Source organism: Streptopelia decaocto (genome assembly GCF_964273445.1).
Source record: "Streptopelia decaocto genome assembly, chromosome: 7".
NCBI classification, from domain to species: domain Eukaryota; kingdom Metazoa; phylum Chordata; class Aves; order Columbiformes; family Columbidae; genus Streptopelia; species Streptopelia decaocto.
This window is the reverse complement of record NC_138661.1, coordinates 41,047,305-41,064,251: the sequence shown is the minus strand read 5'-3', so window position 1 is coordinate 41,064,251 and position 16,947 is coordinate 41,047,305. Positions and strand designations below refer to the sequence as shown.

The following is a 16,947-nucleotide window of genomic DNA, read 5'->3' as shown; positions in this document are numbered from 1 at the left end:
TCTGTCTGCTTGCTTACATGTTTCTACACCATGACCTATGCTGGATGACAAGATGGAACCAGTCACCACTATCCACAGGGTGTGGACTGGGACTCTACTCACAGATTCCATAACAGCTGCACTTGTTTCCAACATTCTTACCTTCAGCCACTTTCTGCTTTTCTTCAGTTTGGAAAAGTTATACAAGCTCCCTTTTTCAGACTTTGGTTCTGTTTAGAGAAAAAATTAAAATAAATTTCTTAAGAAATAACCCTTTTCCCAGCTTATCGCAAAGAAAGCAGAGACTCAATCTAGAGCATGCCCACCTGGCTGCAGCACTCCGTTCAGGGAATGCGTGTTCAGCATCCCGGAATTCCCTGCTCCAGAAGACTCCCCAAGCAAAGAGTGTGGAGGCTCTTCCTTAACTTGCATCAGGGGATCCCCAGACTGAGGCAGCAAAGGATTGTCATCCAATCCATCTTCACTTTCATCGCTGCAAGAAGATGCGTAATATGATGACAATGACAGGAAAATATTCAAAAGAGATGCCCATGCAACTTCCTTACATGTGGCCATTTGTCTTAAGGCCTGAGAATTGGAACAGCTTCAGATGTAATTTTACGCATTAGAAATATTGCTGTTAATAATTTCCCATTAATCCCTCAGCAGCAGTTAATCAGACCAGCCTGGCTATGCTATCAACTTGCACCTTTAGTCTTTAAATGGGTATCTTAATTTGAGAAGCATGAATGAAGTAAGAAAACAATATCAAGTCAAACTAAAGCACAGCATTGTCATCCCCAGCGCTACTGTACCTGTAATAAATCTAAAGCTGTACTTTTTCTACTCTCTGTGTGGGTTTCAGTACATGCAGTTAAGTATACCTGTTATCTATTACCCAGACAGTTATCAGTTCTGTAACACTACAATTCCAAAACACTGATTAAATTAAATGTAGTAAATTATTCTGGGACAGAAATGCACCTTGATGACTCACTTCTCATTGCTACAATCCACATACAAATTCTGCATCTGACAACAGTCTTTGTATTTCACTTATGGCTACAGGCCATCTCCCTGAGAAATCAACTTAGTGCTTGTTCAACCTACTTTTTGCAGACAAAGAAAGTTTTGGCCACTCGGCTACAAAAATGAGCTTTAAAACATCGTGCTAATTTGTACCTGGGCTGACAACACACTGAATTATCAGTGTGAGCAAAGAGAAGCACAGTACAAGATCTCTGAAGGTGAAGAGTTTATAATGAACAAGCCACTACTAAACCTGTAATATGGTGTTGTCCAGAAACAATGTAATAGAAATGTTTGTCTTTCCTTGGTATTCCCAACAGAAAAGGTTTTGGTACCTGGATATACTCCTGTTAAAGATGGCAGAGGTCTGTCGTAAAAACTGATCCAGTCGCAGAGCTTTCTCCAGATATTGCAGATAAAGGGGTTTTGCCAGCTCTGAGCAGCTGCCATCCTCCCCAGCACCCAGCTCCGAGGCCATAGAACAAACTTCTCCTCATGCACAGGAGCCTCTGGACACACGGCTGTCAATGAGGAACAACAGGCACTGTCACCACCACCTCTTTGGAGAGGAAGGTATTGGGTGAGCAGGAGAATGTACCGCAGGGTACCCCAAACGCTCACATTTCACAGCACACGTCACCAAGGTAGTTCTGGGCAAAAAGTTTAGGTGGCAGTTAATAGGTATACTAAACAAACAAACAAACAGAAACTCACACTGAACCTTCCACCACAATGTTACCATAGCCAAAAACTAGATTCTTAGTTTTGTGTTTGATGATGTCCTGGACACCATTTGAGAGCAACCAGCGCTGCACTGACCTAGTGTGGTAGTCCAAGTGCTGACACAGAAATGCAAAGTACAATGAAGCCTGTCTTTGAACACCTGAAGTAAATTTTCATCACTATTAAAGATAACATGTTTAACTCTGCAGAGGACAGCTATTATTAAAGTTGAATTAAAGCAATTAAATTATTGCAACGTTGTATCACATATATAAACTTACTCCAAAAAGGAAGAACTATGGAAAACATCGTTCTTCTCTTGTTTTTATCATTCAGTTCACACAGAATACCTGTAAGACTTTTCCTTTACTTTAAAGTAATGTCACTCTTACAGCACGAACAGCATAGCTGGTACCTGTTGACAATCTACAAATACTTGACAAAAACCCCTCCATACTAAAATTCAAGTGTTATCATTATTAAAGTAACACATAATTAGCAATTTATTACATACTTCTGTTTATTTAAAAATGTACAACATACTATAGCTCTGTTTTTTCAACTAGTAAAAATAGTCTGATTTTCATTTATTCGTTCTCAGGATTTTAGATTCTCAAAAAAACACACCACCCCTGCAATATTTCCATCATACATACTTTAAAAACAAAGCTATACAAATATTTTATTGCTCTGTCAACTGCAGTTTTATTTTACTTCAGCTACAAAAGATGTCATAAAAACTGTTACAGTAATAGCTCTGTCAACTGGAATTTTGTTTTTCTTTTGCTACAAAAGATGTCATCATCGTTATAATAACAGAGAAAAATAAAATTTTAAATTATTTCCTAAGTCACAGTTCTTACCGTATAAATGAAAGTGCTGTCAATACCCTAAATATGATACCATTTACTAATAAATAAATGTCTTAAGCTCTTGCTTCTGGTAGAGTACAAAAATAAGACCAGTCAGCTTTTGAAAGACTTAGATTAATTGCTCTTCTGAAGGATTTTTCTGGTTTCTGTAACTTTTAAAAAATATTACAAAACCTGAAGCAAACTTCACAATTTACTGCAAAACACCTTATGTTTGTTCAATTATTAAATTGTTAATGACTAAATTGTTTCAAGCTTACATAAGTGAAAACACAGATAGAGTATCTGGTCTTCAAATTATTCTCTCTTTGTGTATACAGTCCAAAAAACCAGCATCTAGCTTTTCCCACATTTTTTATCCTCAAAAAATACAGAAGAGATTCAGAACAACCAACATTACAAAAAAGTATGATGTGATTACCATCTTGATACTAATTGCTGTGTTTGAGCAAGAGCAAAATTTATTCTTTCTTAATAAAAACCTAGACTTAACATCTTTACCCACACAGAATACACAAGAGCATGCCAGAAATTGTTAGACAGTATAACAGCCCTAATTTTAAAATTATTTTTAGACTGAAGCCATCTAGGTTTAGCTTCCTATATGCTAGATCTTTGTACACCTGACAGCAACAGAATGAACAACCTCTGCTATCAAATACCCATTTCCAGCAGAGGTTAACAGACAGACCAAAGCACCTGAAAGCTTTCCCTTTGATAAGTGCATTACGATTCATGTTTTCCAAGAAACTTTCATCTACATATATCATATTCCTTAACAGTCATTTGGAAAAAACAAACAAACATACAAACACCCCCAAACAAACCCAAAACACAAAAAAAAAAAACCCAACCAACCAAAACCCCAACCAAACTAAAATTAAAAACGGTCTTGCAAGAGACAAGGTCCTGAAGAAAGTAATGAGGTTAGAAAATGAGAGGAAATATGAAAGTTGTGTCTGATGGATTAAATTATTATGGGAGGGGATAGAAAATTACATTAAGAAGATGAAAATGGTGTTCCTTCTCATCACCAATAAAAATGATATCTATTATAGAAGCAAGATTCAATCCTTAGTATCACACCAGAAGAAGTATGGTGATCCCATTTATCACCCCATCACAAAATGTATCCGTCAACAAGAGCATGTGTTATGTGAACATGTCATTATTTTATCTTCCCAGGCAAAACATCATGTGCAACCACTGCTTAATGATTTTGCTCAGAACCAAAGGGCATCTTTCACCTGTCTGCTCTCTCCAGAAAACCTCCTTACCAAAACTCAGCATTTGGTAGCACTGCCTGTGCTCAAGACATGTCGAGAAAGAAACAGGCCCCACATGGCATAAAGCACACAGGACTTTTATTGGATTCACTGCCTCCAAATAAGCTACCAAACCCAATGGGCTCTTCTGCACCCCGGTGAGCCTTGTCCTCAGAAAACCATACAAACTGAACAGCAAAATAAAGGGATAGATTTGATATTCAGATACATTTGAAGTTTCTAACTGCAGGACGGCAAACAGGCCAGAGGCAAAACAAACATAATCATATTCCTGATCTCAAATTAGTAAGTGGATGCTTTTCTGGCTGCCCAGACACACCTGCCTACGTGCTGGTCTCAGCAGATGCCCCAGCTCGGATCGGTGACCCTGCTTCAACCAGCACTGGTGCTCGCCCGGCTCCACACTCACACTGCTCAGGAGATAACCCCGCAGAATACTATTTCTTCACTTGTTAGATATAAATGACCCTATGAAAAGAAGATGCTATCAGATGCATTTATTAATTAGAAAAATAAGATGTTTTCTCAGGAGTGGCTCACTGCTGCTGCACAGAGTTCCCAGGCAAATTTGAAAGTAATAATACCCTTCGTCTGCAATCGCTGCAGTAACTGCAGAGGTAGGTTTCATTCCATATTTTAACATATTAAATCCTTGTTGTGCACACTATGCCAAGCACGTGCTCTCATCCGTACTTTTTTCAGATACCTATGTTCTTAAATATTACTTCCCAGATCAGGAAACCTTTTATTTCCAAATTTAAGTCCTCCCCATGCTGACATAGTATAAGTACTCTGCATTTCACTTGTAGAAAGAGACATGCTTCTGCTTTTCTTCTAACTGTGCCAAGAAGCTCCTGTACATCCAAAGTTAATTACTCTTGTCCTCAAAACAGTTACTTGTCTGTATTCGGCCTACTGAATAAACAAACACAGGACAGCTTAACAATATTCTTCAATGTATTAATAATACTCAAACCAAATGTAATAAGTGCTAGGCAGGAATACTGAATAGAGAATAGCTCAGCCATTGAATTCGGCCTCTCATTTATTTATATGCTAACAGTCACACAGTGCTTCTCTCTTGATCAAAGTAATAATATTGGAAGCTAATTGAGAGGTACTTCTTTATTCTCTGTTCTTTTGTTCCCACATAGACTTTAAGAAACAAAGATTTCCAATGGTAAGAATTGCTTGAATACTGAAGCGAGAGAAGACGGGAACAAACAAGTGAGAGTCACACTGCAGCCTGGTCCCCTAAAACAGAACATCACCAAGACATTGCTTCAGTGGATTCACATGGTGATGACATTCACTCAATTTCTCTTTGCCATTTTTGAAACAAAATCTATCCTTTTGCCTTCTCAGTTTAAGGAAAATTACAGAAATACAGATTTTCGAAACATTTTCACGACTGATGGTAATATTTAAGTAAATACTCAGATGTTACAGGTAGTAAAATGACTGGATGCTGCAGAGTAATCCTCTGCCATCACAACTTTCTCACTGATAAACATCAATTTTATATTAAGTTTCAGCATCAAATTCAGTGGTTATTTGCTTTCTCCCTTTACCTCCCCTATAGTTATAAAGGTTTAGAAAATCAGCATTTGGAAATAAATAGCTGCTGCACTGCCTGGCTGGCACTTTGAATCCTGTAACATTCTTACTCAATCAGAAGCCCACACTGAAACCATTTAATTGTATCATGTGGCCTTTTGAATCATTAAAATCGCAAGTAAAACATCAGCAGGATCTGGGTTTAGTTATGTATTAGGTTGGTGCAAAAGGAACTGCGTTTTTTGCATTGTTGAAATTTGCTGTTTGGTATTGGAACACATTCATAAATAAATGTGGTTATGTTATACATAATTTTTATGTGCTTTTCTAGCCTTTTTTTTTTTTGCTAATGCCTTATTACTTGATGTTTATTTTATATTTACTTTAGACTATGGAAATTATGTTAGACAAAAAGCAAATTTGAGCAATTTTCTTATTCAGGTTCAAAATGGATCATAATGCAGCAGAGACAACACACAACATCAACGACTCATTTGGCGCAGGAACTGCAAAAGGACGTACAGTTCAGTGGTGGCTCAAGAAGTTTCACAAAGGACACAGAGCCTTGCAGATGAGAAGCGTGGTGTCCGTCCATTGGAAGGTGACGACCAACTGACAGCAATCATCCAAGCTGATCCTCTTACAGCTACACGAGAAATTGCTCTAGAACTTGACAGTGACCGTTCTATAGTCGGTCAGCATTTGTAACAAATGGGAAAGGTGAAAAAGCTCGGTAAGTGGGTGCGTCATGAGATGACCGAATATAAAAAAAATCATTGTTTTGAAGTGTCACCTTCTCTTATTCTACGCAACATTTCTCGATCAAATTGTGACGCGAGATGAAGAGTGGATTTTATACAACAACAGGTGATGTCCAGCTCTGTGGCTGGACCATCAAGAACTTCCAAAGCACTTCCCAAAGCCAAACTTGCACCAAAAAAAGCCTTGGTCACTGTTTGGTGGTTTGGTGCTGGTCTGATCCACTGCAGCTTTCTGAATCCTGGCCAGACCACGACACCTGAGAAGGAAGCTCAGCAAATTGATGAGATGCACCAAAAACTGCAGTGCCTGCAGCCGGCATTGGTCAACAGAAAGGGCCCAATTCTTCTCCACAACAATGCCCCACCGCACATCATACAGCCAATGCTTCAAAAGTTGAACAAACTGGGCTACGAAGTTTTGCCTCATGCACTATATTCACCTGACCTCTTGCCAACCAACTACCACTTCTTCAAGCATGGATTTTTACGCTACAGGAATAAACGAACTTATTTCTTGCTGTCAAAAATGTGTTGACTGTAATGGTTCATACTTTGATTAATAGAGGTGTGTTTGAGGCTAATGATTTAAAATTCACGGTCCAAAATCACAATTACTTTTGCACCAACCTAATATATACCAACTTCATAAAAATAATCTTCATAATCATACATATTTTTTTAAGATTTATGTTCAGTTCTGAAGTACCCTGTTTTAAATCATGTTGCTTAGTTCAATGTTAACGTAGGTGCGGGATTTCTTCACCCTGTTTTTTCAAGATTGCCCATTACAATGTCTAGTCAGTAAGTAAACACCCAGCATTGGAGAAGAATCTTCCAAGGACATCCTCAGAGAGCTGAGTTATGTTCTAAAACAAGGTTTCCTAAGTACTATACCCCTTGACCCACACCAGCCAAACAGGAAAACCACCACTTTCACGAAGCAGCGTTTAAACAAACATCCACTGGCTATTTCTGAATGAAATAGAAGCTTTTGCTACGGATATTAATTTAAAGCAGGAGCTCCATAAGTGGCAAGTACACGGCTCAGCACTTGTGCCTAGCTGTGAGTTAGAAAGGCTGTTTGAAATAGTACTTTTTCCTCCTGGAGTCACTTGTTTTCTTTTTTTTTTTCTTTTCTTTTTTTCCTTCAGTTTGTGGCATCTCTTCACCTTCGGGTAAGGCCCAGAGGATTACTTTTTCTTCTCGTTATGCCTAACACTCACTTGAAATGTTATAGTAAATAATGATAACAACTACACTCTTAGTTGAGGGCACATCCACAAACACAAGCTGCCATGGAGGCACAAGGTGCAACACAGCACCTAATCCACAGCAGCCCTTCTTAGCCTGTGGCAAACGCAAGGCAAATCAGGGAGGTAAAACTAATTCAAGCTGCCTGGCCTGCCACACGCTAAGTGCGTGTACATGAAGCGCTGCCAGCCAGCAGGTGAGCACACTTATTAGTTCAAACACTTCAGTCTGCAAAAGCAGAGTTTCTTACCTCTCCTCCGTCCAACTGGAATAAACACACCAACAAAACATTCAAGTGGACAAAAAGCTGAAATCCCAGTCTGTGTACAGAAATATGTATTCATGTACCTATTGACAGTATTGAAAGATTGATCCATTAAGCAGGATTAAAAACTAGGAACAAGAATACAACCTTCTATGCTTAATTCCTTTACAATTTTAGTAGTTTTGTGAGTTTTTTCCACACACAGTCTTTTTGTGCTCTGCATTTTGACATCAACTTATTAAGACAGATTTTTCGAAACTGATATGAACACCTAAGACACTTTGTTTTCTTGAAGAAATTTATAATTAAGCCATACAACTCTCATCAGAATAGCAGAATACTGTAAGAATTTCCTGTAGTAACATCTCCAGAATAACTCCTGACACAAACATAGATATCCACACAGAAAATTGAGTCAAGATCTATATGGAAAACTTACATTACTACAGTAATATCACTTAGGTATATTTTTGTCAGATGTCTTTATAAGTGTAAAATCTCTACTACAGAAATTGTGGTGTCATAAAAAAAGCCTGAAAAGGTATTTTTCTTGGAGAATTACATATTCTTTTTCCTCCTCTCACATTTTAGCTCGCTTTGATAGAACTTATAGTTACACTGAGAACTATTTACCAGAGTACGCTATATGTCAGGTATTAAAGCAAGACAAACTCCATATAGTCTTTTATGGCAGTGTCTTAAATAGAACCTTGATACACAAGTGATTATTGCCTTAAAAAAAGCAGACAGGAGGTTATTTTGTATGAACCTAATGCCCTTAGTCTCCACTGAACTCAAGCTGAGTGAATAAAAGACACATACATACAACTGAAGTGTGAGTTCACACCGTTTCAGTTTGAAATTACAAAGAAGCCGTTTTAACTCATTTTCTGAGTAATGAAATCTAGTTAAAACTAGATACTGTCCTATATAAAGTACCTTACTTCACTGTTCTGCTTTTGTAGTAAGGTTTTATATTGTTCTCCAAGGAATGAGACAGCATTGCATTGATCGCTGTTCCACCTTTTAATTGCTTTTAAATACAGAGAAGTGTCAGTGAGGCACAGGCTCTGGACTTTCTAACTGCTGAAATAACAGTCACAAATAGGACCTAATTTATTATTATTAAAAAAGGTATACAGCTCTATAAAAAAGTGTCAGAAGCATACACATAAGTGAAAGATGCAATACCTTAAAACACACTGAACACAAAAGTTGGCATGTCACAGCTCTGCTTCCACATTTAAACTAGCATGTAACAGCACCAACTCTTACCCTCACAACTGCCATTGCTTCGCTCCTCCTCCCTCTGTGTGCACAAAATACAAACTGCAGGGGTGGTGTCAGTCTGGTTTGGTTTTTACTCCCTCCACCCCAGACCACGAAAAGGGAACTACGTCCAAGAAAGCTCTAAGAGGATCTTTTTCATCTTGCCATCTCAAACAATCCCTAGCATGTAATTCAGCTTGTCAAATATCATGCTTATTAGAGAATTTACAGCATATTACGTTATACCCAAGTGGAACAAAACTTGCTCATTTAAACAGTAAAGAAATGCAGAGCAGTCCTATATGCAACTTTAACAATATACAAGTGAGAGACGGACTAGAAGTCAATTACAGGGAATAACCTTAAACATCGGGAAAAGGTTCAAGCTACAGTCCTGTTTCTTATGCTTTTCCCTTACTGTCTTACCAACACGGTAAGACATACCAACACATATGTCATGATGTACTCTTATACATACACATTAAAGAAATAACAACACAAATACATAATTTCTGATTAATGTAAGTTAAAAAATTGGTCACATACAGGCATATCAGACATGCTGTACAAATCCATACAGTGTATTTCTTCATGTATGAGAAAAGTAAAATTCTAATAATGCATATAAGTACGTTTCACTATAAAAAAAAAGGAACTTGACTTGCACCATTTTCTTCATGTGAAGAAGAAAATAATCTAAGGCTGAGAAGGAAACTTGCCACTCAAGATTAGCTACAGGGTAACAAAAAGAATGCGCAATGATAAATACTACTAATCACAGCAGAAATTTTATTATGTGTTTGTAGCGAAACAGGGTTCGACTTCACACCACAGCTATAAGGAGGTTATTTCCTAGTGCTTGGATTCACCATTAAACTGTGTTTTACGCACACCTGGTAGGTACTTTTTATCCCGAGGGGCGCCGGTTGGCACGAACACGTTCCTGCGGCCGCTGTTCGGACCGGGCCGGTTACACCCCGGGCGCTGCCGGGAAGCAGCTGGCGCTGGGAACTCCCCGAGTTTCACAGGGGGACGCCGCGCACACACCGCCCTTCCCTCGGCAGCCGGGGCGGCCACGGGCCGAGGGCACCGTTCTGACACCCCCACATCCCGGGAAGCCGGCGGGACCTGCCCCGTGGCGGGGCGGGCGGTGCCTGTGAACCCCGCGGCGCCGCTCCCCGGGGGCCGGCGAGTCCCAGCCCCGCGCTGCGCCGCCGGCCGGTCCCGCAGGCAGGGGCGCGCTCCACGCCGCCGCCCGCGCTGCCCGTGACGTGACGCGGCGCTGCCGGCGGCTCCTGCCCGGCCCGGCCGCGCCACCGCCCTCGCCGCGCGGCGCCCCCTCCCCCCCGCGCACGCGCCACCGCCCCCCGTGCGCACGTGCGGCCGCAGGTGCACGGCGGCGCCCCCGCCCCCCCACCCGGGCCCGCCGCCGCGCGCACCTCTCCCCTTCCCCCCCCCCCGCCGCGTGTGGCGGGGCCCGGCGGCCGCTCCGCGCCGGGCGGGGGAGGGGCGGCTCCCGAGCCGGTATATCGGGGCGCATCCGGCGGGCAGGGCGGGGAAGGGGCCTGTCCCTTTAAGAAGAGGCCCGGCTGCTGCGGCCGCCGCTTAGCGGGGGGAGTGAAGCCGCGGCCTGCCCAGGCGGGACCCCGCTACCGCCTCTCGTAGCCCCGGCCCGGCATGTCCTTGCTCGGTCACCGCGGTGGCTCACCTGGGTAGCGGGCCCGGCTCCGGCCCGGTGGCCGCGGCGGCAGGGGGCTGGGGGTGTCTCCTGGGCTCGCTCCCCCGTTCGCTCCACCCGGCCTCTCGTCCCGCGTTGCCGGGGCTGGCGCTGCCTGTCTCCTGCCGCGGGGCGCTCTCGACTCCTGCCTCGCCAAGATGGCGCCCGCGCTGCTGCTGAGGAGGAGGCGGCGGCTGCTGGCGCTGGGACGGCGGCGGCGGCCACTTTCGCTCACTGAGAGGAGAGGAGCAGGGACACGGGGAGCCATGGCGGGGGGGAGGAGAGGCGCCATGGCCAGGCCTGAACAATCGAGCCCCGCATACCACCCCGCCACCCCGGTCCCGCGCCTTGGGCCCGCCGCCCCGCTGGCGTTCCCACAGCTGCCGCACGGCCCCCGCGCCCACACCGCGGCCACCGTCCGCACACGCAGCCCTCGGGGGGCCCGCTCCCATCGATGCGCTCCGGCGACCGATTGGTAGAGTCTGGCAGTGACGGAAATTGCCGAAGGGACTCGGCCGAAGCGGCCGGGTGAGTTAACGAGTCTCGCGTGAGGCGGGGTGGGCTCTCGCGATGCTTGTGCGGGGAGGCGGATGTGTACCGGAAGTGACGCACTCTCGCCCTTGAGCCGCCGGAAGGGCGGTGGGGCCTCTCAGAGCCCCGGGGGACCCAACAACCGCCCGGGCCGGAGCGGGGCGGGCGGGGACCGGCCCCCGCGCCCGGCAGCGCGGCGAGACTTCCCTTCAAAACGGGCAGAAGCGAGCAGGAGGAGGGCCGGCCCCGCCACTGACTGGAGCGCTGAGGTGCAGACGGCGCTGGGACCGGGCGCCGTCACGGTTAACGACAACGGGGGCACAACGCGGGGACTTGAAGGAGCTACGTGCGTTTTACCACATTCCCTCCGTCTTGCATTAAGAATTACATCACGGGAGCTCGGGACAAAGTGGGCCGCAAGGTTAATTGTGAGGATGCTCTGCAACATCTTCCACAACCTATAAATAGTACATTTACAGTAAATCATTAAATCAGTGATTACTCCAGAGCACTTACTGCCTGGAGATATAAATTTGTACTTCATGACTAAGCTCTGTGTCATCCTGGCACACAGTAGGCACCCGGGATACTAGGAAATAAAAATCACACCATTGCTACTGCTCAAGTAAAACATCACAAGAGTTGTCCATAACAAGTTATAGTACTTAACCACCAGCTAGAACCAGCAATTATACTGTTAAGAAATGCACGTGTTTTTGTCACATTATTACCAAACTTAGTGCTAGCACTGAGCAGCATGACAAGGTCTTATGAATCACCTAAAAACATCCCAAAAGCCAACACCAAAACTTTTGTCCTTTAAGAACATTGTCACTTTCAATCTTGTGTGCGAATGAGTGATGACTCCCAATCTCCTGCTGTTCCCAAAAGAGAACAGGGAAAAGCTGCTGCCATGTTTACCCAGAAAGGTTTTGTTACTTAAAGCAATATAGTGGCACAGGTGTAGTTACACTGTGGAGTTCCTGTCTGGAAGTCCTTATTCCATCATCATACAGTTCCAGAGATTTACATCTTAGAAGAGGTCAAGAACATAGCTCAGTCTCTCTCTGAGCAGGGTGCCTTTCACATTTAGTTTGTATCCTACAGAGAGATGTTCCAGGCCGCTCCATTATGTCCCAGACTTGATGCCTTCATATCACACTTCCTCCTCCTCCCATCCTCCTTTTTGCCATTTGCTCTCTCCTAATGGGACTGGATAAACCCAGATGATGTCAATTGTGGAAGTATAATGTATGTGCTCCTGAACTGTCTCAGGTTCCAAAGAGCTGCACGTTCCATGTTATACCCTCACTGATTTGTGAGAACTCACCACTGCTTGGAAGAATATTGTTCCAGATGAAATGACAAGAGCTCCAGTGGTGGAAAGTCCACTGCCAGCAACTCCTAGCAGACCAAATGAAATAGACTCAATTTCCAAATTAAAAGTTGTAAGACAAACTTGTTCCAAACCTGTTTTATTTTTCTAAAGTGAACCAAGACAAAAGAACTATACAGTTTAATTACAGAATACTTTTAAGGATTTTAAAAAAAGTACGTACTGATGAAGACCAAACCTTGCAAGTTTTTCTGCCACTCCCGGAAGTAAGCAAATCCTATCTATAGTTTTAAACAAGAGACCTGTTTAAATACTGCTGAGCTACTCTTTGTGAAGAGGAAAAAAAACCACCAACAATCCCCCAAACAACACAGACTTCCCCCAGCAATATTTAGAATAAACACACAGATACCTCATAAACATCTAGTCAGACCCATTTACATCCAAAGAAACTCAGCTCCAACAGGAGTTGGTAGGTGCTCAAATGCAGATGTCATGACTCTTGCAGCCTGGCACCATTGCCATTAAACCATGTGCACCCTAATGCCCAGATGGTTCCTGGGCTGCAGTGGATTGGGACAGTGACTGTGACCTCTTCCCTTCCTCCCTATTTCACATTGCTCAGAGTTCACTGATGCTCATAGCCACAACCCTGGGAACAAAACCTTCCTTTCACTTGATTAAAGTATTCCCCACCCGTTTTGAAGCATTTGAATGCTAAAACATCAGTATTTATGTATCTAAATATATGAATGTGTATAAGTTCTGAATTTCAAAAGCAAAATAATTTTCAGCAATCCTGTGCCTGCAAGTCAAATACAATGATGTTCCAAAAAAAGTTTTCCAAGACTCAGGCACAGCCTGCATTAATGTTGTCACGGGGTAGAATAGTACTATCCATTAGAGGAGCTTTATTTTTATTAAATACCAGCCACAGCAAGCATACTGGAAATAATCTGGTTTTGTCTTTATATCCTATTTTGCTTGGCAAGGAGGAGAATTTTTTTGTCTTTTGAACTAATTTAAACTGCCTTTAAATTAATTTTAACTCTTCATCTTTTAAACTAATTTAACTGCTTCTCCCCTGCCCCCTTTATACACACTTGTCTATATACACACCACACCAGTGTTACAGCCTCATCTACACAAGTTTGATACAGTAGTGCTGGCAAACAATGGTGCTGTGCAACTTTCAGCAGGAAACCTCTTTTCTCAGTCTAAAACAACTCTAACTTGGCAGAAAAGTCCTTTTTATTAGCACACCTCTTTGCTGGTTTTGCCAGCATAGTGGTTCAGTAGAGTGTGATCTGTTTCTCCTACGAAACACTGTTGTGTAGCTATGCCAAGAGATTTATCTGTATATAAGCCAAGCCCATGTGGGTTGGCCAGAAGGTATTTGTTTGCCAGAAGGCAAACTCTTTCTAATCTCAGTGAACAGGCATTTTATAAGCTCCCCTGTTTACATATCTGGATTGGATGAGAGTTTTACATGCCTGCAACAGCTAACAAGAGAACCAATACAATTTCAGATATTGTTCTGGTAACAAAGCAAGAAAGAAAGTCCCTGTTTTAAAATAAAAAATAGCTCTTGAAGGAAAAAAAAAAAAGTCAAAATCAGACCTCAAGAACAACAGCCAGGCACAGAAGGAATTTCCTTCAAAAGAAAGGCCATCATTATTTCCATTCAACAATGGTTTACCTGTCATTGTAAAGAAAGGAGCTTTTGTTTGATACTTCTGCATGGGGAATAGCCTCTTTTTTCATTTGGATATCTTCAATACCCAGTCTAAGCTCACCAAGTCACCTTTACCAGGAATTAGATTCATACAGCCAGCTTCAGGGCAGTTGAAGATTCTTCCACAGATTTACCACTTGCTTTTGATTTTCAGGCTTTTCTGGACAAAACTACACTTTCATTAAAAAAGGGTGTAATTTGAGACACCACTTTATTTGTGGGAAAGCAATCTCCATCATCTCTGTAGTTTCCATCCTTCTGAAGATCATCTCTCTCTTTTAATTCCATGGCTGGTCTGATCAAAAGACCATCCTCATTCATTCTGTACTCTTTTATTGCTTTCTCCCTTCGCAGCTTCTGGATGTCTGCCAGCTGACGCAGCTCCTCTGGTAGCTCCATGCAAATGGGCTGATAAGGAAAAAAGAAAAGACACAGAAAAGAAATCAAAACAATACATATGCATACATATGCTCTACTTTTGTTAGTACCAGATAAGAGCTCCTTCTGTAATTAGCCAATGTAACAACAGAACAATCATCTCATTAAGTGTATGGAATGCATCAGCTACCTGCTTACACAAATTATACATCAGGGGAAAAAAGTCCCCCCACACTCTTTCTTTCAAAAGCAACCCAAAGGGAAAAATATTCAACTTGCATTTATTGTTTACTTCTTTATTATGAAGAGCTTAAGGGTTTAAGTAATAACTTCACATATGGGATTAAGATATGTCCTCAAAAACCTTCTGCACTCTGACATTGCTGTTGTTATGCTCAAAAGAGGCATAACCAGTTCACATTTTCTTTTAGGAGCCACTGCAAAGGCAGCTTTCCCAGCTTTTCATTTAAACTCATGGTATTCTATCCTATGGGTAAAAATACCAAACCAAACAAACAAAAAAACCCAACAAACAAACCAACCACAAACCAAACAACAACAAACCCCAACCCTTATGTGGAAAAAGCCAACATAATTAGCAAATCAATGAAACAGCTGCTTAGGGAAGTACATGAAAGGAGACACACTCCTTGTTTTGGACCTGAGCAGCGCATGGGTCACTGTTGAAAATATTACATTTAAGGATCTGCTCCTTAACAAGGACTGCAGTGCTCACCAGCTTTATAGGAACAACAACAAAAAATCCACAGTTGCACTCAGCTGTAGAAAGGGGAATTACACAAATAAGGAAGCTTGATTAAAAAGCAGTAAGAGGCAGCCAAGCAAATTCCATCCTGTGCAGGTAGCATAGAGACAACTTCAAGACAATGCACAAGCAGCACAGAGTAAGCATTACCTAACAGCAAAAGAGTGAAAGGAAACTGCAGGACTACAGGTTAGGTGATGGAGACCATGAAGTAAAAACCCTTCAGGAAAGCAAAGTGACATCCTAGTGAAGGAAACGGTAAGGTTGAACTCACAGGAAGAAACACCGGGCAGGCCAGAATAATATTATTAATATTTAACAAAAATATAACAGAACTAATAAAAACATTTATTTAAACATGAGAGGAGCACAAAATGTCAAACATGCTGCAGGGCCAAGTGATGATCAGAATACAAAAGCAGCACAGTAAAAAACACATTTTCTCCTCTACATTCAGCATTAAAAAAAGTGGAGATTCCAATACCAAAAACATTCATTATGTACCCAGAACCTGTTTCAGATTTTACCATAAACAGTTAATAGCGATACCTGAAATACAAACAGCAAGGTGGATTTCACCCACAATTCCTGAACAGCGGAAGGTGAAAAAGCTGAACTAGTACCTACAGCATCTTGTTTAAAACCTGCCTTGATACTTGGGGATTAGAAGATAGTAAATGTTTATAAAGAAGGTCCTGGGAAGGATACAGGAAGCAACAGTCAGGTGTCTGTATGAACACACTGGTAGAAATATTAAGAACAGAATGAGTGCATAAGCAGATGTGATGCACTGGAAAAGAGTTACCATGGCTTTTGTAAAACCTACATCTAGAAGTTTGCACAGATCCAGAGGAAGGCTAAATAATTCAGATGGGACTATTGGGGGGGAAATAAACAAACAAACAAAAACAGAGGAAGCACTTGCTTTAAAACACCCTACTTTCAACTCTGTTTAGCCAGAAGAATTTACATCCAGCTTCCTACCTGCTACAGTATCCTACAGTTAGTTGTAACCCACACCCTAAACCACTTAAAGCCAAGCTACACGAAAATTTAGGCTGTATGTTCATAATTATTAATATGCATTGTGTGCAGTCCCAATTCACCTGCCAATAAGGAAACTGTCTGTTTCAGGCATGCAATTATATCTAGACAGAGTACAGAGTTTATGCCATCATGAGTCATGAACGTGTTATCTGGTGTTACAGACTGCACTGCACTTTATCTACTTGTCATGGTTTAGCCCCAGCTGGCAGCCAGGACCACATGGCTGCTCACTCACTCCTCCCTGCCCCCAGTGGGATGGTGAGGAGAATGGGCGGGGGGAAAGGTAAAACTCATGGGTTGGTGTGAAAATAGTTTAACAGGACAGCAAAGGGAAGAGATAAGCAACACAATAAATGTATAAAAAGCAAGGGATACACTGCTCACCACACAGAAAACCAAAGTCCAGCCCTCTCCCAAGCGGCAGTTCCCTTCCCCAATTTATATA

At 42.4% G+C, this 16,947-nt stretch overlaps 2 protein-coding genes across 3 annotated transcripts in view; both read right to left on the bottom strand.

Moving 5' to 3' along the window:
• Positions 1-14,464, bottom strand: part of INO80 (INO80 complex ATPase subunit) — a 71,665-nt gene extending 57,201 nt beyond the window's left edge. Inside the window, exons 1-4 of one of the 2 annotated variants that reach the window (XM_082057922.1) lie at positions 10,701-14,464; positions 1,344-1,529; positions 306-472; positions 142-209 (exon numbers count right to left, since the gene is read on the bottom strand). In XM_082057922.1, coding sequence (XP_081914048.1) covers positions 142-209; positions 306-472; positions 1,344-1,486 — 378 coding nt within the window. In that variant the 5' untranslated portion in view covers positions 1,487-1,529; positions 10,701-14,464. Of the gene's footprint in view, positions 1-141; positions 210-305; positions 473-1,343; positions 1,530-7,708; positions 8,657-10,700 lie in introns of those variants that run through there. The other variant, XM_082057923.1, reaches the window with a different exon arrangement.
• Positions 14,413-16,947, bottom strand: part of EXD1 (exonuclease 3'-5' domain containing 1) — a gene marked incomplete at its 3' end in the record, with an annotated part of 24,587 nt that continues 22,052 nt past the window's right edge. The window contains 2 exon segments of the mRNA XM_082059234.1: positions 14,413-14,478; positions 14,480-14,719. Coding sequence (XP_081915360.1) covers positions 14,413-14,478; positions 14,480-14,719 — 306 coding nt within the window.